At 65.7% G+C, this 25,344-nt stretch overlaps 1 protein-coding gene across 1 annotated transcript; it reads left to right on the top strand.

The window, feature by feature from the left end:
- Window positions 1-1,156: 1,156 nt before the first annotated feature.
- Window positions 1,157-25,344, top strand: ADGRA2 (adhesion G protein-coupled receptor A2). The gene is made up of 19 exons (XM_074563670.1): window positions 1,157-1,445; window positions 9,283-9,354; window positions 15,157-15,228; window positions 15,336-15,407; window positions 15,769-15,840; window positions 15,952-16,115; window positions 16,192-16,405; window positions 16,986-17,150; window positions 17,732-17,933; window positions 18,035-18,184; window positions 18,320-18,481; window positions 18,888-19,097; window positions 19,185-19,386; window positions 19,642-19,850; window positions 19,985-20,112; window positions 21,111-21,234; window positions 21,377-21,522; window positions 21,700-21,789; window positions 22,071-25,344. Exons 1-19 carry the CDS (start codon window positions 1,228-1,230, stop codon window positions 23,269-23,271), a joined length of 3,873 nt encoding a protein of 1,290 aa, XP_074419771.1. The 5' UTR covers window positions 1,157-1,227; the 3' UTR covers window positions 23,272-25,344.

Here is a 25,344-nt window from a genome sequence, read left to right on the forward strand (position 1 = left end):
CCCCGCTGATGCCCAGGGCTCCAGCTCAGGACCAGGCAGGGCTGGAGCTTCTCTTCCTCCAGGAGGATGCTCTGGTCTGTGGGGGCTGTAGCTCTTGGTCTTGTGGGAGTTCCACCCCCTCTCCATGGGGGCTCCAGCGTTGTACCATGTGGGACCCAGAGGGACCTGGACAGGCTTGAGCGGTGGGTCCATGAGAACTTCATGAAGTTCAGCAAGGCCAAGCGCAAGGTCCTGGGGTGGGGTTGGGGCAATCCCAAGCACAAATCCAGGCTGGGCGGAGAATGGCTGGAGAGCAGCCCCGAGGAGAAGGACTAGGGGGTGTTGGTGGTGGAGAAGCTCAACAGGAGCCGGCAACATGCGCTGGCAGCCCAGAAAACCCCTGCAGCCTGGGCTGCGTCCCCAGCAGCGTGGGCAGCAGGGCGAGGGGGGGATTCTGCCCCTCTGCTCCGCTCAGGGGACACCCCCCTGCAGTGCTGCCTCCAGCGCTGGGGACATCAGGAGGACACGGAGCTCTTGGAGCGGGGACGGAGGAGGCCCCGGAGATGCTGGGAGGGCTGGAGCCCCTCTGCTGTGGGGACAGGCTGAGAGAGCTGGGGGGGTTCAGCCTGGAGAAGAGAAGGCTCCAGGGAGACCTTGGAGCCCCTTCCAGTCCCTAAAGGGGCTCCAGGAAAGCTGGGGAGGGACTCTGGAGCAGGGAGGGGAGCCATGGGACGAGGGGGAAGGGTTTTACACTGACAGAGGGGAGATGGAGATGAGATCTGGGGAAGGAATTGTTTGCTGTGAGGGGGGTGAGCCCCTGGCCCAGGTTGCCCAGAGAAGCTGTGGCTGCCCCATCCCTGGAGGGGTTCAAGGCCAGGTTGGCCGGGGCTTGGAGCAACCTGGGCTGGTGGGAGGTGTCCCTGCCCGGGGCAGGGGGTGGCACTGGGTGGGCTTCAAGGTCCCTTCCAACCCAAACCATTCTGTGACTCTGACTCTCCCGGGCAGGCTCCAGCTTTCCAGGACCCCCCCGCGCTCCAGCCCCGGCCCACGGGGAACTCCAGCCCTCTCCCACGGGGGCAGCGGAGCCGATGCCGTCGGCGGGGCCGTGGCCGGGGCGGGGCGGGCCGGGGGAGGTGCCAGGGCCGGCGGCGGAGCCGGGGGAGGCGGCGCCGCCGGAGCCGCCCCGGGGAGCGGGGCGGCGGCGGGCGCGGAGCCGGAGCCCGGAGCCCGTGGCCCGGGGCCGGGGCCATGCGGCGGGCGGCGGCGCTGGTGCTGCTGGCGGCGGCGCTGAGCGGCGGGGGGGCGGCGCGGAGCTGCCCGGTGCAGAGCCTGGGCTGCAAGTGCTCGGCGGAGCGGGCCAAGGCGCCCGGCGGCCCCGCCGCCCCCCGACGGAGGGTGGTCTGCAGCGGCGGGGGGCTCCCGGTGCCGCCCGAGCCCCGGCTGCTGCCCGACGGCACCGCCACGCTGTGAGTACCGCGACCCGAGCATCGGTCCCCCGCCCCGGGCATCGGTCCCCGGACCAGGGAATCCGTCCCCGATCCCGAGCATCGGTCCCCGGCCCCGGGCATTCCCCCCCGGGCCGCTCCGGCCGGGCATTTGCTGCGCCGGGACGCCGGGAGAGGGGTGGGAGCCCGGGCGCGGGTGGCGCCGAGCGGCCCCGGGGGAGCGGGAGACCCCCCAGCACCACCCCACGCCGCGGGTACCGCGCCCCCGGGTGCCGGCGGGGGTAAATTCCCGCCGTGTCGGGCAGCACAGTACGAACAGATCCTTTTTTTCACTTATTTTTTCACTCACTTACTTAATAAGCGAATCTGTACCCACAGAAGCATTTCTCGGTTCTGCGTAACGCTGTGTAAATCGCATTAAAGCGGGATGTTGCGGCTATAGAATAACGGAAAGGACCCGCTCTCCCCACGGCGCGGCGGCAGCACGGGTTTAAAGTGTGGACGTGAGCTGGAAATCCAGGAAACGGGCTCCTTCTCCACGCTTCCCTCCGCGGCGCTTGCTGCCTGAGTGCTGGGGGAGGATGTTTTTGTTTGAAAGCCAAGGCTCTTACTGGAAATATTTGCTGAAGACAGATCGGGGGCAGTAAGTGGGTTTTGGGTTTGCGCGAAGGGTCTGAAGCTGCTTCCTAAAAGCTTCCCCCTCGGTCCTGGGGAGGTTTCGGCCGGCGTTGGCAGCCGTTGCGCCCGCTCGCTGCAGCAGCAGATTGCAGGGTTTATTTATAACTCCGCAGGAGACGTTTGAATTAAAATCTGGTTTGGAGGGCAGGGCCGGCAGCGCCGTTGCTGGAGGGAAGGTCGCCTTCGCCTCGAGTGTCGTCCCAGGAGGGTGGCCCTGCGTGCCCACGGCCTCGGCTCGCCACCTTCAGCTCCTCGGGTGGGTTTTCTTGGGCGCTGCGGAGAATTGGGGCTGGGCTGGGGGCTGCGGCGCTCGTGGTCCTATCGCTCTTACGTGCTCAAGCCCGCTTGGCCACGTGTCCACTCCCATGCTGGAGTTTCTGCTGTGCCTAAAGCATCTCCCGGTTCCCGTGTGCCGGGTCGCTGGCTGCCGCGGGGCTTCGTTTCGGGGTGGCGATGTCCACGTTGTGAAAATGGGGTGGCTGCGAAGGCGACCCAGCTGATGCCGCCGTCCCCCACATTGTGAACCGTGCCTGTGCTGCGCGGGTGCCACAAGCAGGGTCTGAAGGGTGGTGGGTGCGATAAAAAAAGCGTAAATCGTCCTGGAGCAGCAGCACTGGGTTTGTCCTGAGCTTCCCCGTGGTGGGGGGCACTGGGCAGGTGGAGGTTGGGCTCTCTGGTCGCTCTCTCCCTCGGCCAGGTTTTGCTCTTCACTTCTTTCCTCCTACGGCCCATTTTTATACATCACCCCCTTGCAAATACCCGCAGAGACTTCTCAGTCCTTTGTCAATTTGTTTTGGGAAAAGCATCTGATTAATTGCCTGCTCTGGTGCTTTTTCCAGTGTGAGGGAGCGTTACCCCAGTGCTGTGCACGAGCGGAGCCCCGTGCCGGCAGAGCGGCCGAGGGGGGGCCATGCCCAGTGGGACAGGGGTGTTTGGAGCCAGCCATGCCGGGGTCGGCTCCCTTGGAGGAGCCGGGATGACCGTGCAGAGGCATTAGGGCATCACACGATCCCACTAAAACGTGACACGAAACCTACAGGCGTAGGCAGAAACCTACAAATATGCGGTGACCCTGGGCTCTGCTCTTGCGCAGTAAACATGATTTATTCTAAACCCTTTCCAGATGGAACAATCAAAACCAGAGGCTCCGGCTTCGGGAGCGTCTCCTGGAGCCACTGGGGTGCGGGCAGGGAGCGGAGGAGGCAGCGGGGCCTGGGCACATGGCAAGGGCTGCACGTGCCTTGGGGGACACCCCGCTGGGGACAGCCTGATTTTGAGCCCCGCGGGTGAGACGGGTCCGAGTGGGGCTCCTCTGTGTGCCCCCGGGATGTGCAGGTCCCGTCCGTGCCCCGGGGATGCGCAGGTCCCATCCATGCCCCACAGGATGCTCAGGTCCCGACCGTGCCCCAAGGGATGCTCAGCATCATCCGTGTTGCCCCAGTCGCAGGAAACACAGGGTGTGTTTTGTGCAGAAAAACACTAAAAAGCAGAGCCCTGGTCTAGTTTTCGTCTGGGCTGGCCTGGAAGCGGGTGTGCGTTAGTGCTAACGATGCTGGGCGCGGGGGGAGGCTGCCGGGGTGGGACCGCTGCTGTCCCGGCCACAGCTCCGGCCGCCCTGGCGATGGCCGGGGATGTGCGGGGGGGCCGGAGGAGGTCTGCCGCCGTGCGGGTCCCTCACGCCAGCTCTCGCTTGGCTTTTTTCCCACACTCTTGGTTTGCTTCTTTATTTATCTTTAATTATTAGGCCTGTGCTGAGGAATCCAAGGCTGCAGCCGCGACAGCTGCTGCGTATTTACCCCCCCGCGCTTGAGAAACGCTTGCTGCCATCGCAGCCTGCGGACGGGCAGAGCAGGGGACGAGGGATGCCTGCGACCCCGGGGACCTGCCGGGCTCGGCTGGGCGTCCTGGGGGACGTGGCAGCTTGTCCCTTCCCTGGGCGCCTCGCAGGGCTCGCTGCTTCGGGAGGGAGCGAAGCCGGAGCCCCGGCAGCGCCCGCAGATGTGGAGCTGCAGAAATTAACTCCATGTGGGGAAGCGGCGGTGGTGGGGAACAAACCCAGCGTGGCTGGAGGTGCTGGGAACCGGTGGCCCTGCTCCGTCCTGGCGCTAGATATGACCCCCGGGACCCCGGCGCTGCAGCCCCTTGAGCTGTGGGATGGCAGCGGGACAGGGAGATGGGGTACCTCGCTTCTTGCCTAAATATCTACAGCTGTCCCGGCCGTGTCCCCCCGGTTGTGGCTGAGGAACTCCTGCTGTGGGGAGACCCGGCGGGTGCCGGTGCAGGCGGAAGCGCTGCCTTCATGGGGGCGCAGGCGCAGGGAGCTGCGTGGGGACACACGTGGGGTCTGGCAAGGGGGACGATGCTCGCAGGGGTGCGACGTCCCCGTGCCACCCCAGCAGCCGGGACAAGGCGTGTGCTCTCTGACACCCGCCCCGTTTTTATACCTGGAGGTTAATTCTCGCCCCCCGGCTCGTCGTGGGGAGGGAGGAGGATTGCCAACCCTAATGGCTGGTGTGGTCACCCCTTCTTGGCTCATAGCCCTGCACGGCTCGCCCGGCTGCGGCTGTCTCAGCAGAGCCCTTTGCCTGGCCCCTCCGTCCTGGGGGGACTGCTGTCTCCCCGTGGTTTGGGGCTGGGGGCTTTGTCACCTCTCGGGGACATCCCTCCGGCACAGCTGTGAGGTGCCGGGGCTCCGCAGACGTGTATTAACAAGGCTTTAATTCCCTCCCCCTCCCGCTGACCCCTGTGCTAATCGCCTAATGGAAAAAGCACTGTATCCCTAACGAGACCCAGATAGCCATGCCGGCCGCGGCCAGCCCCGCTGTCACACGGGCGGGAGCCCAAACCTCTTCCAGATGTGGAATCCCAGCCCAGGCCTCATTTATGTGCACAGCTTGATTGCACCGAAATTACAGATTGTCTGCAGGGAATAGAGGGCTTTGACTTATGACCAATTTCCAGTTCTACTTGAACTCCCCTCTCCGAGGCCGGTTTATCCTGGGCCCTGCAGATGGTTTCTTTCCCTAACCTTTTTCAGCTTTTTATTTGTTATTTATTGGGCTGCGGGTCCGGTTTTCCCAGGGGCTGCGGGTCGCGGTGCTGCCCGGTGCTTGGGAGCATCCCGGCCCCGCGCCAGCTCTGGAGGTTTCGCCCTCTCTCCGGGGCTGATTTTTCCTGTGCTAACAAAAGCCGAGGGTTGGAACAATAATTTTCACCATCCGAAATAGCCCGGCGTGACGCCAGGCTGGAGGCAACGCCCCGGGCACGTCGCGGGGAGGGGAAGAGCCCCCGGGAGCCCAAACGAAGCGGGGAGGGGGCGTCCCCGGCCGTGTCGGGGGGTCTCCAGCCCCTTCGGAGTTGCGGGGTCCCCCCTCTGGGATGCTGCCCCCCCCCCCCCCCAGACCCCGTCGCGGCGCCGCAGCCCTCGGCACCTCTCGCCAGCTCCGGGGCCCCTCTTTTCTCTTCCTAAAAAATCCCTCTGCGAAGCAGCGGGCTCTGCTCGGGGCGCAGCCCGCGCTGGATCTGCCGCCAGCATATGCTTTGAATTAATGCACTCGGAGAGCAAAGCATAGCCGGGCTCCCCGCCCCCACCGCGGCCCCCCCCGAGGAAGCTCCGCGCCGCTGCCGTGCCCCTGCCCGGCCGGGGAGCCACCATCTCCCCGCGTCCTTTTTTGGTTGGGTCCAGAGGAAGTTTATTGTTTCAGCAGCCCAGTTTCTGGAGCTGTTATTTATCCAAGTGGATTCCAGCATGCTTGAAAAAACAATCTTGTTTTTTTTCACTTTTGGCTCCTCTTTTTGAGATGAAAAAAAAAAAAAAAAAAGGAAAAAAAAAAGAAGAAGGGATCTCTATCTCCCTGCCTGCAGCCTCCAGGGCTCCGAGCTCCCAGAGCCCCGGCGCGGGCGGGATGGAGTGAGGATGCTGCACGCCTTCCAAGGCTGAATCCCCCCGGGATGGGAGGATGCCCCTTGGGGGGCTCCCGTCGCCGCCACGCATCCCCCCGTTGTTTCCCTTTGACTCGACGCTCTGGTCCTTAATGCCCGCATTGTCTGGAGGGACTTTTCCAGCCACCGCTCAATTAGCCGATTATCATCCCGGTGGCAGGACCATCCCCTGGCAGGCGACGGGAGCCACCCGCCTGCCCACGCTCCGCGATGCCGGAGGGTCTTGGGGCGGCCGGGCAGGACGAAGGTGCCGTGGGGCAGGAGGATGCTGGAGCAGCACGAGGGTGGCCGGGCGTCGAGGGCTGGGGGTGTCCGCGGGGTCCCCAGCCCTTGCCACCGCGCTGCGGGGTTGGGGGGTACCTCTCGCCGCGGCATTTGCTGGCGATGCCGAGGTGAGGAGTCCCAGCCTGGGCCGGAGCCAAGGCACGGCCGAGCGGCGGCTCTGGAGGAGCACAGCTGTGCTTTCATGCCCTGCCAAGCCTGCGGACGGCTGGGACGTGGGGGCACCGCGTCCCCCCTGCACCCCCAGCCCCACACGGACCACGGCGAGCCGTCAGGGAGCTTGCCCGGCGTCTTCCCCAGCCCGCCGGCGGCAAGAGCCTCCGTGGCCATGGTGAGAAGGGGAGATTGGGGAGCAGCGGGATTCCCTTCCCGCCCTCCATCCACTTCCCACCCCATCGATCCCGGCTCCTGGCCGGGTGCAAGAGCAAGGGCGGCTCTCGGGGCTTGAAATCGGCCGAGGGGTTTGGGTCCAGCCCCGGTGCCGAGGGCGGGTCCCAGCGTGGGGCCCCGCTGCTTGCCCGTGACCCCCGTGTGCTGGGTCGGGGTGGCCTCTCGGGGACACTTATCCCATCGTATTTGGGGGGTTCTCAGTTAATCTCCTGTGAGGGGACAGTGCCGGCGACTGCGTGGGGCCGGAAAGTCCCGTGGAGCCTGACGGGAACTTCCTGGAAAAAAAACAACCCAGAAAACATTTTGGAACATAATATCCATAAAACTAGAGAAAACAAAATAAAACCGTGTCTGAGGATGCGAGTTGTTACGGGGGAGCGCGACCCCGCTGGTTTCTACAGGACGGGGAAAAAATGAGCCGGGATCGCTACCCAGAAAAAGTTCTATCAGGAAGAAAACTTTCAGTCAAATCGTCACTGTCAGCGCAATTTTCTGGTGCCAAACACCCATTTTGGGCGAGGACATCTTTTCCTTGAGGAAGGGCAGACCCTGTGCCGGGCAGTGCCGCCGTGCCGGGGTCCTGGCCGTTCCCGCGCTCCCGATGGCAGGTCCCAGGGGGCCGGTGGCTCCGGGGGTGGCTTTGCCCTTGGCCCCAGCTGGCTGTGGGGAGGGTGTCCGTGGCTCGTTCCCAGCCGTGGCTGGCGGGTTGCCGGCCCGGTGGCCTGGCTGCAGATGAGAGGGGAGGCCGAGCCCGTCGGGGAGCGTTGCCTTTGAAGGCGGGGAGTTCTGGGTTTATGGCGGAGGCGCGGATGGTGCTGGGGGTCCATGAGCAAACCGAGCATCCCCAGCGCGGGGCTCGGCCCTGGGGGGGCTGGGGGCAGCTCTCCGGAGCCCCGTCCCCCCGGTGCAGGCAGCTGGGTGCCTGCTCCCTGCATGTCCGCGGTCGGAGCCCCGGTCCGGCTTGCCCGGGGTGACCAGCTCCCCCCTGCCCCTTGGCCGTGCTGGGGACCCCCTACCACCCTGGGCCAGGGCGTGGGAGCAAACACGGGAGGTCCAAGATGGGAATCTCCTGCACTCCTCTAATTTCTGCATTTTCTGCTCATGCAGCGCCACGGGCTGTTTCGGCAGGGTCCAGCGTGCGCCCCAGCTCAGACCCCAAGCCAGGGGGTTCTGCTCACCCCAGCTTTAGCAGGGAGCCTCTGAGGTCCCCCCCATGAGTGCGCAGCCTGCGGAGCTTTGCTGGGTTGTGAAATCTGCCGCTGCTGGAATTAAAACCTTCTGTAGCCCTTGAGGCGGGCGCACCCTTGAGCAACAGCCCCCACCGATGCCGTGAGAGGGGATGGAGGGGTGCCACGGGGCTGCTCCGGGAGGGATGCTGCTCCGGGAGCGATGCTGCTCCGGGAGCATCCCTGCTGCCCCCCCCTGCTCCGGGCAGGCTGCCGGGGCTGAGCCCACCGCTGGCCGGCACCGGGGCTCGCTGCCGCCGTGCTGGGGCTCGCTGAGCCCTGTCACAGCGGGGTCCCCACGGGGAGGAAAGGGCAAGATGTGGCTCTGGCCGCCGGCGTGTGGAAGCAATTTTCAGGCTGGCGGGGTCACCGGCCGCCTCCGCTCCTCATTAGCACAGGATGCGGCCCCGGGTGGGGGGGCTGCCCCCAGCCCTTCCCTCCCCATCACCCTTCGGGGGTTTGGAGCCACCCCTGCCGCGATGAAGCCCCCCGATCCGGGTCCCGCTCCCGCCGCTTCCCGGGCAGCCCCGACGCGGGAGCTCGGCCAGGATGAGCCGAGCGCGGCCGGCAACGGCTGGGCGTCCAGAGGGGCTGGGGCTGTGGAGCACACAGCCGCCATTCAGCCCGGCTGCAGAGCCCGCCCGTGGGTAAACACCCCCGGCTCCGGCCCTCAATGAGCCCTTTTTTCCCCGCGCCTCTCCCCGGCCAAGCTCCAGGCTGCCCCCCTGGCTTTTGGATCCCGTTTGCTGGCGGGAGCATCACCGGTGCCGGGGAAGCACCGCTGGTCCCCGAGAGCCAGCTCCCATCCCCAGGCCAGGGGCTGGCTCTGCTAATTGCCACTGACACGCTTTAATGAGCTCCTGGCTGAACTGGCGGGTGCTTGTGCCTTCCCTCCCTCTCCTGTCGCCACGCAGGGCCCCTTTGTACCAGCAAAGTTGTTTATTTTGGGATAAAATCTCAGCGCTGGGAGGCTCCTGGGATGGCTGTGGCTGGTGGGGGGCAAGAGCTGGGGGTGCTGTATGGTCCTGTCCTGGCTCCAGGTCCTCAGGGTGCCCTCTCGGTGTGGGTGCTGGGGTGGGGATCTCGTCCCTGGCACGTGCAGCTCCTTGCACCCAGGCCCAGGGACAGGAGCGATGCCCTGGGCACCCCCAGCCCAGTGCTGCCATGCATGTGGATCACACTTGGCATCCCAGTGTGGCCATTGCATCCCATGTCCCCACCCCGGCCGTGCCAGCCTGTCCCTGAGCCTTCAACGTCGCCACCACCACCCCGGTGGCACGGCCGGGGCTGCCGGCAAGTCGAGTAACGGGGCTGCCCCTCTCCCTCTGCTCTTCCCGCAGGCTGCTGAGTAACAACAAGATCACGCTGCTGGAGAACGGCTCCTTCTTCGGGCTGCGGGCGCTGGAGAAGCTGTGAGTGCCTGGCAGGCGGCTGGGGTTCGGGGCCGGAGGGGTGGGCAGCGGCGGGGTGCAGGCAGGGCTTCCATGGGGGTGTCAGTGGGGCGGGTGCTGGCAGCACCGTGTGCGTCCTGCTCCCCACGTCCCTCCCGGGTGCCGCATCAGGGCCAGCACTAGGGTGCAGGGTTTGCCACCGGCACCCGCGGGCGAACTGGGGACCCCGGGAGCTGCGCTGGGGCGGGAGGCACCAGGGGGGCTGCGCTCCGTGGGGGCCAGTATGAAAAGCGACATTGTCCCCCCGAACAAAGTCAACTTTCTTATCTCTCCATGAAAGGCATCTCTATGGAGGGAGCTGTAATAAGGGGAGATTTATGGCCCCCATATGGGTTTGATCTGTAGGTATGCAGGAGCGGGGACCGGCGCACTGAGGGCGTTTTGTTCCCCGCGAGGGTCTCGCACATTCCTGCGCCGAGTGGGGCCGGGTGGGCTCCCACTGCCGGATGCTCGCCCAATGTGACGGTGGCCACGGGCACCGTGCCCCGTGCCCACCTCTGTGCTGGGCATCCTCTGCGGCACATGGTGCTGTGGTTGTGGGGCTGCGGTTGTGGGGTCCCCTTCCCTTGGGTCCCTGCCCCACACCGCATGGTCCCCCAGGGGCGGTGGGACCCGCGCCGCCTGCCTTTCGTTAGCCCAAACGAGGAAGCATTTATTAACGGGGATCTTGTTCGAGTTACATGCCGTGCACCTGCCCCAGCTCACAGCGGAGCCCGGGGTGGGCTGTGCCCGCTGGTGGCATTGCTCTGGGGCACACGGCCTCGGGGGGTGCCCACCCCCGGGCACAGCGTGGGGTGCAGGGGCTGGGGTGGGGTGCAGGCACCCCGGGATGCCGGGTGCCTGGGGCAGGGCACTGCGGCTGGGGCGCAGGCAGTGCCTGGTACACTGGCTTTTTGGCTTGTAAAGCCGTGGAAATCCCCGTGGGACTGTTTTCGGGGTGAGCGGGAAGCAGTCACCGTGGGGACCTTGCGTCCCTGCAGTCCCACGTGGGCGAGTCCCCCCCAGTGCGGTAACAGGCGTGGGGTCACCCCCTCCCGCGGCTGGCACCGGGCTGTCATTAACGGGAGGGATGAACGTGCGTGCGGGCAGGGGGCAGCTGGGGCGGCCGGCACCCGGGGGGACCGCAGCTCTGCAGCCCTGGCGTCCCCCTAAGAGTCCCTGTGCCCTGGGAGAGCAGCCGCTCCGCGTCACCTCCCGCTCCTCTCTGCCGTGCTGAAGCCCCGCGTGGGTCAGATGGGGAGCGCCAGCATGGGCGGGGGGGTCCTGGGCAGTGCTCCCCCATCTTGGGCCGGCCAGCGTCGCGCCGCGCCTGATTGCCCTCGACAGGAGCCCTAATTGTTTTCATCGGGTCGGGCCGCGGCCGCGGCACAGACGTGCCCCGTGGAGGGACTGCGCTGGCGTGGCGGGGGCCCCTCGCTTCTCATCCTGGGGCTTGTGGGACCCCTGCCCACCCTGACTGCTTGCCGTGGGTGTTTTGGTGTCCCACCACGTTGGGGAGGAGCCATTCACGGGGTCTCGGTGGCGTGTGGGGTGCCCTCGGGTACCACCACCCCTCCGGGCTTTGCAGCTTGGCATCTCCAGTGATTTGTAGCGGCGTAATGAGATTAATGAGTCTGAGCGGGGCCGGTATGCAGCCGGGGCAGCCGCGCTCATTAGCACAGCCCCGCTTGGGAATGTCCTGCCCTCCGCCGGGGCCAGCGCTTCCCCCCTCGGGGCTGCGAGGGGGCTCGGTCGGGTGACGGCGGTGACGGGGATGGAGTCTGTCCCTCTGTCCACCTACACTGGGCTGCGGCGGGCGCTGCTGGTGTGGCTGCAGGCTCAGCCCTGGGGTGCTGGGCTCCTGGGGTCTGCACTGGGCTGGATCAGGCCCTCTGTGCCAGGGCTTGCTGCCTTGGGGCAGGAAGCGGTTGCTTTGCAGCGTGCCCACGTGTGCATGGTGGCAGCGGGGTCCCCGAGCAGACGTGGCACGGTGCTGCTGACGGCTCTGGTGCCTGCAGCATGTCACCCCGCCGGGGCAGGGGGAGGAGGGCTTTGGGACCAGCGGAAACACGAAGGCAAACAACCGTGGTGTGGAGAGAAGAGCCTTATCGTAAATCAGCAGCAGCAGCCCCGGCCCCCGGCCAGTGGGGAGGAAGTGATTGAGCAAAGAAGGCTCCACGCCAGGCCATGCGCGGGGCTGGCTGCGAGCCCCCGGTCCCAGCACAGTCCCTGGCGGGTCCCATCCCTGGCAGTGGTCCCCTGCAGCCCCCAACTGCGCCCTGGCCAGAGCCGGGGGCGCTGAGTTTTGGCCGTGGGACGTGTTTTGGCTTCTGCGTCCCCAGTCGCTGCGGGCTGTGCTGGGTGGGTGTCTGGGTTGTGGGGGGTCCCCGCGGACCTCTGTTGGCCCCCGGCAGGGAGTGGGGCTGGTGTGGATGGTGTCCCAGGGTGTTTGTAGGACGGGTGTGTTCGGACGGGTGTTTGCAGGACGGGTGTTTGCAGGACGGGTGTGTTTGGACGGGTGTCGGTGCAGGGGGTGTCGGTGCAGGGGGTGTCGGAGCAGGGGGTGGTCGGCGCAGGGGGTGGTCGGCGCAGGGGGTGTCGGAGCAGGGGGTGTCGGAGCAGGGGGTGGTCGGCGCAGGGGGTGGTCGGCGCAGGGGGTGTCGGAGCAGGGGGTGTCGGAGCAGGGGGTGGTCGGTGCAGGGGGTGGTCAGTGCAGGGGGTGTCGGAGCAGGGGGTGGTCGGAGCAGGGGGTGTCGGTGCAGGGGGTGTCGGTGCAGGGGGTGTTGGAGCAGGGGGTGGTCGGAGCAGGGGGTGGTCTGTGCAGGGGGTGTCAATGCAGGGGGTGTCGGAGCAGGGGGTGTCGGTGCAGGGGGTGTCAGTGCAGGGGGTGTCAATGCAGGGGGTGTCGGAGCAGGGGGTGTCGGTGCAGGGGGTGGTCTGTGCAGGGGGTGTCAGTGCAGGGGGTGTCGGAGCAGGGGGTGTCGGAGCAGGGGGTGTCAATGCAGGGGGTGTCGGAGCAGGGGGTGTCGGTGCAGCGGGTGTCGGAGCAGGGGGTGTCGGAGCAGGGGGTGTCGGTGCAGGGGGTGTCGGTGCAGGGGGTGTCAATGCAGGGGGTGTCGGAGCAGGGGGTGTCGGTGCAGGGGGTGGTCTGTGCAGGGGGTGTCAGTGCAGGGGGTGTCGGAGCAGGGGGTGTCGGAGCAGGGGGTGTCAATGCAGGGGGTGTCGGAGCAGGGGGTGTCGGTGCAGCGGGTGTCGGAGCAGGGGGTGTCGGAGCAGGGGGTGTCGGAGCAGGGGGTGTCAATGCAGGGGGTGTCGGTGCAGGGGGTGTCGGTGCAGGGGGTGTTGGAGCAGGGGGTGGTCGGAGCAGGGGGTGGTCTGTGCAGGGGGTGTCAATGCAGGGGGTGTCGGAGCAGGGGGTGTCAATGCAGGGGGTGTCAATGCAGGGGGTGTCGGAGCAGGGGGTGTCGGTGCAGGGGGTGTCGGAGCAGGGGGTGTCGGTGCAGGGGGTGGTCTGTGCAGGGGGTGTCAGTGCAGGGGGTGTCGGAGCAGGGGGTGTCGGAGCAGGGGGTGTCAATGCAGGGGGTGTCGGAGCAGGGGGTGTCGGTGCAGCGGGTGTCGGAGCAGGGGGTGTCGGAGCAGGGGGTGTCGGTGCAGGGGGTGTCGGTGCAGGGGGTGTCAATGCAGGGGGTGTCGGAGCAGGGGGTGTCGGTGCAGGGGGTGGTCTGTGCAGGGGGTGTCAGTGCAGGGGGTGTCGGAGCAGGGGGTGTCGGAGCAGGGGGTGTCAATGCAGGGGGTGTCGGAGCAGGGGGTGTCGGTGCAGCGGGTGTCGGAGCAGGGGGTGTCGGAGCAGGGGGTGTCGGAGCAGGGGGTGTCGGTGCAGCGGGTGTCGGAGCAGGGGGTGTCGGAGCAGGGGGTGTCGGTGCAGCGGGTGTCAATGCAGGGGGTGTCGGAGCAGGGGGTGTCGGTGCAGGGGGTGTCGGAGCAGGGGGTGTCAATGCAGGGGGTGTCGGTGCAGGGGGTGTCGGAGCAGGGGGTGTCGGCGCTGGCGGGGCAGGTGAGTGGAGCTGTTCCTTCAGCACCGCTGCTCACCTGGACCCGGTGCACCCCTGCCTGCAGCCCTGCCTGCCTGTACCGCTGCCTGCATGCCTGCCTGTACTGCTGCCCTCACACCTGCTTGCCTGCACCGCTGCCTGTACCCCTGCCTGTACTGCTGCCTGCACCCCCGCCTGCACCCCTGCCTGCACTGCTGCCTGCACACCTGCCTGCCTGCACACCTACCTGCACGCCTGCCTGCACGCCTGCCTGCACCCCTGCCTGCACTGCTGCCTGCATGCCTGCCTGTACCACTGCCTGCACACCTGCCTGCCTGCACACCTGCCTGCATCCCTGCCTGTACCACTGCCTGCATGCCTGCCTGCATCCCTGCCTGCATCCCTGCCTGCACCCCTGCCTGCAACCCTGCCTGCACCGCTGCCTATACCACTGCCTGTATGCCTGCCTGCACCCTTGCCTGCACCACTGCCTGTATGCCTGTCTGCACCCCTGCCTGTACCGCTGCCTTTATGCCTGCCTGTACCACTGCCTGCACACCTGTCTGCACCCCTGCCTGTACCGCTGCCTGCCTGCCTGCACCCCTGCCTGCACACCCAGCCAGGCACCCAGCCACTGGAGCCGGCAGGACATGCTTATACCTGTCGGGGGAGACCGGGGAAGGCAGGTGTGGGCAGAGTTCCGTTGGCCGAGCGGGGCTGGGACGCTGCCGGCTGGGAAGGTGTCACACTGCGTTTCCCTTCCCTGGGGCCGTGCGCCCCCCCACCGAGCCCTGCCCGTTCGGGATCAGCCGGGGACCCCCAGAAGCCACGTGTGTGAGTTTTAGTCTGGAAGCAAATTGTGTCTGCGTGGCCATGGCGTGCAGGCAGCGTCGCCCTGGTTTCTTCTCCCTGCGTGGCCCCTCGCATTTCACCGGGGGGACCCCCGCGCCCGCCTGCACCCCAGGTCTGTGTGCCACGGCTGCCAGCTTGTGGCTTTGAAACGAGGGCTGTGGCTCACGGGGTGTCCCTGGGGCTGCACGCAGAGCAGCAGGCGCCCCAGCGATGAGCACCGTGGAGACTGCTATAAATAAACACGGCATTGCCATATGGATCCCATTTCCTCTCCCGGCCAGCGCCGGTGCTCGGCAGGAGCCGCCTCACTGGTCCCCAGGGCTGGACGGAGTGGCCGATGCCGCCGGTGCTCCCCGCCGTGACGGCAGCCACCCCGCACCGGCGCACGCCTGGCTTGCCTCTGATTAGATACGTGCCTCCAATCAGGCTAATAACCCAAACGAGCTTCCTGCGGGCCACAAGGCCCTTTTGGGGCCACGCTGGCAGTTGCAGCGCGCTCTTATCCCACACGTAGGAGATAACCCGCCGGGATAGGGCTGCTCCGGAAACAATGTGCCGGAGGGGACAGCGGCCACCGCCAGCAGGCGATGCTCCGCGGGGCGCGCTCGGAGCGGGCAGAGGGGCTGGCGTCCCCCCCGTGAGCAGCGGGGAGCCTCGCGCCTTCCCTGCGCCCTTTGGAGAGATAACGAGAGGGAAATGGGATGGAAAGCTGCTAATGAGGCTCCCCTGCGGGGTTTTGCAGCGCCTGGGGCTGCCGAGGAACCCGCACTGGAATCCGGGGGGGGATTGGGGTGCACGCGTGCCCCTGTCCCCACTGCGCTGGGTCTCCTGCGGATGGGGCAGAGGACGCATCCCGGGGTCCCTGCTGCACAATCTGAGCTCTGTGTCTGTCTCCCCGCAGGGACCTGAAGAACAACCTGATCAGCACGGTCCAGCCGGGCGCCTTCCTCGGCCTCCCCGAGCTGAAGCGTCTGTAAGTGCTGGCGCAGCCCCCCAGGGAGCCCCCGGGGCCGGGCGGGGGGAAACGGGGACAGCGGGGTGTCCACCCCAGCCCTGACGGCCCCTCCGCTTGCCTTGCAGGGACCTCTCCAACAACCGCATCGGCTGCCTGAGCGCCAGCGTCTTCCAGGGGCTCCCCAACCTCCTCAGGCTGTAAGTAGCTCCCTGGGGACACCCTGGCCGGCCCTGTCCCCTGGCCTCGAGAGGAGCTCCCGGGGCTGTCCTGTGCCCCCCGGGGCATCGCTGGTGGTTTTGCATCCCAGGGCTTCCCCCTGCCACATCCCAAGGGCTCCTTCCCTGTGCCGCATCCCGAGGGCTCCTTCCCCATGCCACATGCCTCCAGCCAGCCTGGGGGCTCGTTAGGCTGTGCCTGCCCCATGCCCACCCTCGTCAGGTGCCATGGTGGGGTGTGCAGGCACAGCGAGAGGCCCGGGAGGTGTTCACACTCCCGGCAGGTCTCCAGTCCCCTCCGTGCCCGGTCCCCTCCATTCCGCCTTTCTCTCCTGTCCTGCAGGAACATGTCCGGGAACATTTTCTCCAGCCTCCCACCCGGCGTCTTTGACGAACTCCCCTCCCTGAAAGTCGTGTGAGTTTGTGCCCCGGGATTTCAGCACCCAGAGGGGTCCCTGCCAGAGGGTCTCGGGGCTGGTGGCGTGTCCCCTTCCCTGCGGGACCCCCATGACACCGGCCCTTGCAGGGACTTCGCCACCGAGTACCTGACGTGCGACTGCAACCTGCGCTGGGTGCTGCCCTGGGCTCGCAACCGCTCGGCGCAGATCTCGGAGCGGACGGTGTGCGTCTACCCCCGGCACCTCCACGCCTTCCCCCTGCGCAGCGCGCGGGACAGCCAGCTCCGCTGCGGTGAGCCGGGGCCGGGGCGGGGGCGGCGGCGTCAGGCGGGGGCGCGGGCTCACCCCGCCGGCTGTGTCCCCCGCAGCGGGCGCCCCGGAGCTGCACACCCACCACCTCATCCCGTCGCTGCGCCAGGTGGTTTTCCAGGGCGACCGACTGCCCTTCCAGTGCACCGCCACCTACCTGGACAACAGCACCCAGATCCGATGGTACCACAACCGGGAGCTGGTGGAGGAGGACGAGCGGACGGGCGTCATCGTGGAGGAGAGCCTCATCCATGACTGCACCTTCATTACCAGGTCAGGGATGGGAACGGGGATGGAGATGTGATGGGGACAGGGATAGAGATAGGAATGGGGACAGGGATGACAATGGGATGGGGACAATGATGGAGATGGGAACAGGGATGGAGATAGGATGGGACAGTGATGGAGATGGGGCTGGAGATGGAGGCTGGGACAGGGATGGAGATGGGATGGGGACAGTGATGGAGATGGGATGGGTACAGGGATGGAGATGAGGTGGCAATAGCAATAGAGATGAGACTGGGACAAGGATGGAGATGGGATGGGGCTGGGGACTGGGATGGAGATGGGACCAGGACAAGGATGGACATGGAATGGGGATGGGGACTGGGATGGAGGTGGGACCAGGACAAGGATGGAGATGGGATGGACATGGAGACAGGGATGGGGACGGACACTCATAGCCACAGGGCTTGCTGGTTTGTGGGTACCACGTGCCATGGGTGGGATGCCAAGTGTGGGCACCTCCTGCACTTCATGGTGTGTGTCCCCGTGCCCCCAAGCTTGGGGGATCGCTGCTGTGGGTTCGCTGTGGGGCAGACCCACCGTGCCAGCCCGTCCCCTCTGCCTGCAGCGAGCTCATCCTCTCCAACATCCACGTCTCGGCCAACGGCGAGTGGGAATGCGCTGTCTCCACCTCCCAGGGCAACGTCAGCAAGAAGGTGGAGATCGTGGTGCTGGAGACCTCCGCGTCCTACTGCCCTGCCGAGCGGGTCACCAACAACCGCGGGGACTTCAGGTGGGGACCGGCGGTGGCCTGGCCAGGGGGTGGGTGCCACGGCGGCGGGACGGGGGTGCACGTGGCGTGTGCCACGTACAGCGTGAGTGGTGCGTGCCGGGCCGGGGGGCTCGCCGCAGGTGACCGGGCGTCTGGTAGCGATTAGCGGCCGCGGGGAACGCGAGCGCCTTTGAAGGGCTTCCCGTGGCGGCGGTGCAGCCCGGCTCCAGCAGCAGAGGTGTTGGAATTTCTCTGGCACGAGACGAAAGGCTCCGGGCGCCCGCCGTAACCCCGGCGGGGCCGTTACGGAATATAAATTACTGGTACAGTCAATGTGGCTTAAATTAGCAGTGCCGCCCCCTCGCCCCCACCCGCTGCTTCCCTCTGTGCTGTGCTGAGCCAAGTGGGATGCGGGACTGAGGCGGGGGGAAGATTTCTGGGGAGCATCACTCTCAGCCCCCCCGGAGCGTCAGGGGCTTGTTGGGGGGACATGGGGGTCGTGGCGTGGTGCTGGGCAGGGTCTGCGTGGGGGGAGCAGGTTGAGGGGGGGAGCTGCTGCTGGTGGCGAGGGCCCCGCGGTCACCGTGTGTCAACACCCTCAGGTGGCCCCGCACCCTGGCTGGCATCACTGCCTTCCAGCCCTGCCTGCAGTACCCCTTCGCCGCGGGGCCGGCGGGCGCGGGCGCGGGGGCGGAGAAGCAGGCATGGCGGCGCTGCGACCGCGCCGGGCGCTGGGAGGAGGGCGACTACTCCCACTGCCTCTACACCAACGACATCACCCGCGTCCTCTACACCTTCGTGCTGGTGAGACGGGGCACCGGGGAGGAACGTCGGCCATGCCGGGGGGGTGGGTCTGGCGCAGCCGGTGACCGTCCCCCCGCCTCCGTGGCCGTGCCGTTCTGCAGATGCCCATCAACGCCTCCAACGCCCTGACCCTGGCTCACCAGCTCCGCGTCTACACGGCCGAGGCAGCCAACTTCTCCGACATGGTTGATGTCCTCTATGTGGCCCAGATGATAGAGAAGTTTATCGGCTACGTGGACCAGATCAAGCAGGTAATGAGCTCTGCTCCCGTCCCTTGCTTGCCCCAGCCCCTGCTGGTTACTTTTTGGGGCAGAAAAGCATGAATCGGGGTGTTTGCCGCCGGGGACGGCGGTAGCTCTTTGCGGAGCCACTTGCTGTCCTCGCAGCTGACGGACGTGATCGTGGAGATGGCCAGCAACATCATGCTGGTGGACGACCACATCCTGTGGATGTCGCAGAAGGAGGAGAAGGCGTGCACCAGCATCGTCCGCTCCCTGGAGAAGATCGCCGCCCACACGCTCAGCAGCAACTCCCAGCACATGGCGGTGGTGAGCGGGGGCAAGGGGGGGCTGCCTGGAGATGGGGGGCTGAGGGGGCAGGAGGAGGGGGTTGGGCTGCTGGTGTGGGGCCTCTGCCTGTGCCAGGAGATTTCTCTGGGGGGGTCTCTTCCTGTGACAGGGGGTCTGTGCCCATGATGAGGGGGTCTCTGCGCATGCTGGGGGTCTGCACATGCTGGGGGGGTGTCTGCCCGTGCCAGAGGGTCTCTCTGCCCATGCTGGGGGTTTCTGCCCATTCTGGGAGGGTCTCTGCCCATGCTGGGGGTCCCTGCCTGTACCAGGGGGTGTCTCTGCCCATGCCAAGGGGTGTCTCTGCCCATGCTGGGGGGGTCTCTGCCCATGCCAGGGGGGTCTCTGGCCATGCCAGAGCTGACGGCCGCCCCGCTGTGCCTGGCAGAACTCACGCAACATCGCCTTCGAGGCGTACGTGGTGAAGCCCGAGAGCTACGTGGGGCTGAGCTGCGTGGCTTTCCAGCGGCGGGACGGGGGCCCGGCTGGGCGTCCCCCCCCGGCCGAGCGGGGGGCCGAGCCCATGCCCGACCAGCAGCTGAGGCTGCGCTGCACCACGGGGCGCCCCAATGTCTCCCTGACCAGCTTCCACATCAAGGTAGGGGTCAGACAGGGCATGGGGGGTACCGGGGCAGGCATGGCGGGGGGGGTCGTCCCCTGCTCACCGGTGACCGTGCGCCCGCAGAACAGCATCGCCCTGGCCTCCATCCAGCTGCCCCCCAGCCTCTTCGCCAGCCCCGTCCCGGCCGCGCCGATGGCCGACTGCAAGCTCCAGCTGCTGGTCTTCCGCAACGGCAAGCTCTTCTGCAGCACGGGCAACTCCTCCCGCCTGGCCGACGACGGCAAACGCCGCAGCGTGGCCACGCCGGTCATCTACGCCGGGACCTGTAAGGGCTGCCTGTTGCGGGGGGGGACTTGGGGTGCCCCATGTGGGGCTTTTCTTGGGGGATGGAGCTCCGTGGGGCTCTTGGTGCTGCCCTGGTGCTCCCGCAGGGGCAAAGCCGTCCCTGGGGGTCCTCATGGGGAGGTGGCAACGTGCCCGTGGGATGCGGTGGGGGGGTTCCCCCGTGCCCAGCCCCCTTTGGGGGTGCAGGCGGAGGGGTGGCTGTTGTCCTGCTGAGCAGGATTCTCTGTTGCTGCAGACGGCTGCGGAGTGGGAAACCTGTCGGAGCCGGTGGCCGTGTCACTGCGACACCCCGGGGAGGGCGCGGACCCGGTGGCCGCGTACTGGAACTTCGAGGTGCTGGGGGGCATGGGGGGCTGGAGCGCCGAGGGCTGCCAGCTGGCGGCCCGGGAGCCCAACGTCACCTCCCTGCACTGCCGGCACCTCAGCAACGTGGCCGTGCTCATGGTAGGTGGGGGGTGAGCCGGAGGGGGGTTGGGAAGCTCTCCTGGGGGGTGCGGAGCCCTGGGGGGGTCCGGGGTGGGTGAGGTGGGACGGGGACGGGTGAGGCGGGGTCCGACGGGCCGTGGTGTGCGCTGCAGGAGCTGAGCGGTTTCCCCAGCGAGGCGCGGGGCGCCGCGGAGGTGCTGCACCCCGCCATGTACACCTGCACCGCCGTGCTGCTGCTCTGCCTCTTCACCACCATCATCACCTACATCGTCAACCACGGGTGAGCCAGCGCCGCGGGGGCGGTTGGAGGGGCTGTTGGCTAAATCCGTTACCTATTTCTCAGGAAGAACCCCATAATAAGTATTATGTCTACCAAGTGCTTAATAAGATAAATATAACGCCGAACCATTCCCCTTACCACGAGTGACACACAAAGTCAAGCAGCATTGTTGGACAACCTCTATTATCTCTTTCTCAGAAATAATTTTATTATCTCAGAAATAATATTACGTTTAACGCTTAGCAAGCACTTAATGAGATGCACCTAAGGCCAAACCGTTCCCCTTACTAGAAGTGAAACAAAGACTAACAAGAGCTCAAACACCACCATCCGCCCCCATGGAGCTGCCACCTGTTTGGGAGAACCCAACAGTAATTATTATGTCAAATACTTACTTACTTAATGAGGTACGTACAAGGCCAAGCCATTCAACTTAGGGTAAGTGAAACCAGTGTTAACAGCAAGCGAATTTATGGTAAGTGAAACCAGTATTAATTAAAGCCAAGCAACGCTATCAGTCCACATCTAACTACTTCCCAGTTGGAAGAACCCAATAATAATTATTATCTCCAAGGCTGAACAAGTACTTACTTAGATAAATGCAAGGCCAAGCCATTCCTGTTGCTCTGAGTGACGCAAACCCCAGCAAAGCCGGGCAGCGCTATGGCCCCGCAGCCGGTGTGGGAACGTGATGCTGCCCAGCCAGCGGCAGGAACAACCTGAGCCGGGTCCCGTCTCCGCGTCCCGGCACCGGTGGCTCCCTGCTGGCAGCCCGGCCAGCAGCTACGAGAAGTCCTTTGCCCACATGGGTGCACTTGTGGGCTTTTAGCAGCTCCGCTCCGTCGCCCGGCCGGGGACCGGCTGTGTCAGAGCATCCTCCCGCAGCAGCGGAGGCGGGACGAGTGCAGGCTGCGGCTCTCTCACCCGCCGCCGATGACTATAAATGTCCCGCTCGGGGCCGGGCAGGAGCTGACAGGCGCCCGTTGTGCCTCTTCCAGCACCATTCTCGTCCCGCGGAAGGGCTGGCACATGCTGCTTAACCTCTGCTTCCACATCGCCATGACGGCCGCCGTCTTCGCCGGAGGCATCACCCTCACCGGCTACCTGATCGTCTGCCAAGCGGTAGGTACCGGGGGAGAGGGGACGGCCACCGCAGAGCCCGGCACGGTGAGGTTCCGCCTTGCCGAGACCCCAGGATGGTGACCGGCGGGGACGCAGCCGTGTCTGCAGCCCCCCGTTCGCGACCATGGCCTCTCTCCTGCAGGTGGGCATCATCTTGCACTACTCCTCCCTCTCCACGCTGCTGTGGATGGCGGTGAAAGCCAGAGTGCTCTACAAGGAGGCCACCTGGAAGGTGCCGCGGCAGCCAGACGGGGATGCGTCCCAGCCGGCCCCCAGACCCATGCTGCGGTACGAACCCCCCCTTCCCCTCGCCCCAGCCCCACGGGGAGCCGGGGCAGCTTCCCTGGTCCAGAGGCTGGGCCAGGACTTGCCCTGCCATACCAGCCCGTCCCCCCCGGCAGCCGTGCCGTGCCGTCCCCAGGGCTCGCTCCGGGTGCGCGGTGACACCGTGTCCCCCCCATGCAGGTTCTACCTGATCGCCGGCGGGATCCCCCTCATCATCTGTGGGATCACGGCAGCCGTCAACATCCACAACTACCACGACAACAACCCCTAGTAAGTGTCCCTGCTCCGCCATCCCTCCTCCCCGAAGGGGCTGCCTCCCCCCAGCCCGGGCAGGGGCACCAGCAGTGCCAGGGATCCGGGCAAGCCCGGGAAAGGTTGCTGAGACCTTTCCCAAGGCAGTCCATGTATTGGGAAAACAACCGCCAGGCTGCCACCGAGCCCGCCCTGTCCCTCTGGGGCAGCGATGCCGAGCGTCACAGTGCCACGACGCGTGGCCGCGGGCTGCGCGGCACGGCGGGCACCCAGCTCAGAGCCCCTTTCCTCCCGTACAGCTGCTGGCTGGTGTGGCGGCCCAGCCTGGGGGCTTTCTACGTCCCCGTGGCTTTCATCTTGCTCGTCACCTGGATTTACTTCCTCTGCGCTGGGCTCAGCCTTCAGTGCCGACCGTCACGCCGGAAAGACGTCCCCGAGCCGCTGGAGCCGCCGCCGCGGCTGGGGGGTGCCGGGGACCTCCTGACAGACTCTGGGTCCATCTCGGTCACGCTGAACTCGGGGCCGCCCTGCCCCGAGGCGGATGGCGTCTACTCTCTGCAGGTGCAATTCTGGGCGCTGGTGACCACCCACGCCTTGTACGTCGCCCTGTGGACGTTCGGCGCCATGGCCGTGTCCCAGCGCTGGTACCTGAACATCGTCTTCAGCTGCCTCTACGGCATCACCGCTGTGGCGCTGGGGCTCTTCATCTTCGTCCACCACTGCGTGCGGCGTCGGGACGTCCTCAGCTCCTGGTTCTCCTGCTGCCCCTCCTACAGGAACGCGCTGCCCATGCAGGCATATGTCCACCCCGGGCTGGCGCCGGAGGACGGCTCGCAGGTCTTCATCGGCTGCGACCCGGAGGCGGCTCGCTCCGGTGCCTCCTCCTCCTCCTCGCCCAGCAGCGCCGGCTCGGCTGGGGGCCGCTGCAAGCTCACCAACCTGCAGGTAGCCCAGAGCCAGGCGGACGCTCGCCCGGAGCCGGACCCCACCGACGGGAAGACGGCGGGTGCCGGCAGGCACGCCAGCAACCTCCACAGCCGCAGGAACCACCGGGGCAGAACTAAGCAGTGCCGGGACGGGAAGCACCACCGCTTGAAAATGCTGCGGGGCCCCTCCTCGGAGCATCCCTCCAGCGAGAGCGGGAGCCTCCACAACAGCCACTCCGAGAGCTACCACAGCGGCCGGAACAGCCCCGTGGGCAGCGGCCGCCCGGGGCCGCGGCCGCCCCAGGACGGGGAGACGGCGCCCAGCCACTCGGAAGGCAGCGACGGCGGCCGGCGGGCGCCCGACTTCGCCGAGGCTCGCCGGAGGAGCGCCAGCAGGGACAACCTGCGGCAAAGCAACGCCGCCGAGAAGGAGGCGAAGCGACGCTCCTACCCGCTCAACGTGGCCAGCCACAACGGCGGCCTCAAGGGCAGCAAGTATGACATCAACCTGGCCGGCGCTGACAGCGTGGCCGGGATGAAGACCGGCCTCTGGAAGAGCGAAACCACCGTGTAAAGGTGGGGAAGGACCTGACGGCTGCAGCATTTTTCTGCCGGGAGCCACGGCCAGAGCGTCTGCGAGGAGGTGACGCTGCGGGAATGGCCACGTGCACTAGTGGGGACGGGCGGCGCGGCCGGGGGCTGCGGCTCAGCCCGGGCGGAGGGCGATGCTGGGCCCCCCCCGTCCCCCTCCGAGGAGGCTCAAAGCGTCCCGTGGCAGCGGGGGGGGCTCGAGGCGAAAGGCAGCCCTGGCTCTGCCGCAGCCCCCAGCTGCAGCCGCGCTTCGATGGCTCCTGCACGTCACTCAAGACTGATCCTAAATGCTATTTTATAATATACAGAGGAAACAAATGTCTATTTTTCAAAGCTATATTATTGAATGTATATATGTATAGACAGATCAGGAAGCGATGCGAGTGCCTCGTTACCAAGCAGTGTTCTCCGGGAGCGGGCGAGTCCCCGGGCGCTTTGGCAATAGCCCGCTCGTGCCACGACTGCAATATTCCCGCCGAGGGACCACACCAAGTGCCCTTTCCGTACAGGCACCGCAGCGCCGATGCCTGTGTGACCCCCCCCACCCCGCCCCCCAGCCTGAGCAAGCTGCTTCTGAGCGAGTCAGAGGGCAGCTTCTCTGTCTGAAATGTTTTTACACGCAAAAGTTTTTTTCTATCTATCTGCGTTGTGTCAGACGCCAGCGTTCGGCCCCGTGGGTTACGCAGCCGCCCAAGTAAAAGCCATATTGCAAAGCAAGCACAAGGTAAGAGGAGCCTCAGCTCCCAGGCGAGGCGATTTGTCTGCACTGTTTTAACGCCAGACACTAAAATCACGGCCAGAAAGGGCTCCCGAGCCCCCCGAGGCGTAAGCTATGCAATGGGGTGGGCTGGCGGAGCCGGAGCCCACTGACCCTCTCTGCTAAAGCACCAAAGAGCCGAGCTGGGATGGAGACCCCGAGCAGGTCCTCGGCCTTAACCCAGGGGCGCACGCTCAGAAAATGCTTGGGTTTGCTCTTAGGAAGGCAGAGAAATCCCCCCGGCTACCGGCCTCGCACTCGTATAAGACGACCGGAGAGCACCGGGGAGCGGGGGCCATTCCTGGGAGAGTGGGAGAATGATGCCAATTAATTAGGGCCCTTCCTTGGACAGTTCACATGACGCGTTCAAAGGGCCGGAACTTGGATAAGCACTTATTTTTCCCCATTTCAAAACAAGTCGTGTCCCCCCCTTTTTTTTTTTTCCCCTAGCGTGCAGCTAAAGAAGGCACACTGCAGGCAGCGGCAGGCTCTGGGCTACCTGTCCCCTGCCAGGTCGTGAAGGTTTCCTAGAAGGAGAGGAGGTGTCCCCCCCCCATCCCCATGCGGGTACCCCACAGCTCTACCCGCTGCCTCTGGACGGGGCTGCGTTTCACCCCCTCGTCCGGCGTCGAGCCCGGCTGTAAGAGCGATGCAGCAGAGGCGGGATGGGAGCCTGGTGCCTCCTCTGCCCTTTCCAGCCTCCTCCTGCCTCCGTTTTTCTTTTTCTCCTGCGTGCAAATGGGTTTAATTATTCAGCTACCTCCTGCGGGGTCGCCGGGACCGGGCAGGGGCCGGTGGGGAGAGGGAGCCACGAGCCAGTGGAGTAAAAAAAGCACTTAGTGGTGGATTTGTCTCCCCTTCGGAACCCGCACACCCCGCAGGGCTGGGGCACCCCTGGGCTTAACACGCTTCTGCCGCTCCCCGCCTGCCTCCGCCTCTCTGCCCAACCGACATAAACCACGTTTTCACTGCGCCTGGTGTTTAATACAATTTAAATCCTTCTTGTCGATACCGCAGCCTACACGGTCGTGCTGATGCCGAGTTGTTATATATATGCTTGCTGCACTGTGACAGTATTATATAAAAAGCTTTGTATTATTAATTACACTTTTTTTTTTGTCTGTTTACATTACAAGCAAATGACATATCAACAGAGAGCTTCTTGCAATATACGTGGGGGAGGGAGGGGAAAGTATGCCAAAGAAATGTCTTTAAAGGGGTCTTTTTTGCATTTTTATATAAATAGAATGTTTCTAGCAGATATGTTTTGTTTAATATATTAAAGATTTGCCAATCCGC

The sequence above is a fragment of the Larus michahellis genome, chromosome 20, assembly GCF_964199755.1.
Source record: "Larus michahellis chromosome 20, bLarMic1.1, whole genome shotgun sequence".
Classification (NCBI taxonomy): domain Eukaryota; kingdom Metazoa; phylum Chordata; class Aves; order Charadriiformes; family Laridae; genus Larus; species Larus michahellis.

Bases quoted from the DNA above. Each gene is read 5' to 3' on its own strand.
- ADGRA2 (XM_074563670.1), top strand. From the start codon at position 1,228: ATGCGGCGGGCGGCGGCGCTGGTGCTGCTGGCGGCGGCGCTGAGCGGC. The intron at 19,851-19,984 runs GTAGGTGGGGGG...TGTGCGCTGCAG, and splicing joins GCAACGTGGCCGTGCTCATG to GAGCTGAGCGGTTTCCCCAG. The intron at 21,790-22,070 runs GTAAGTGTCCCT...CCTCCCGTACAG, and splicing joins TACCACGACAACAACCCCTA to CTGCTGGCTGGTGTGGCGGC.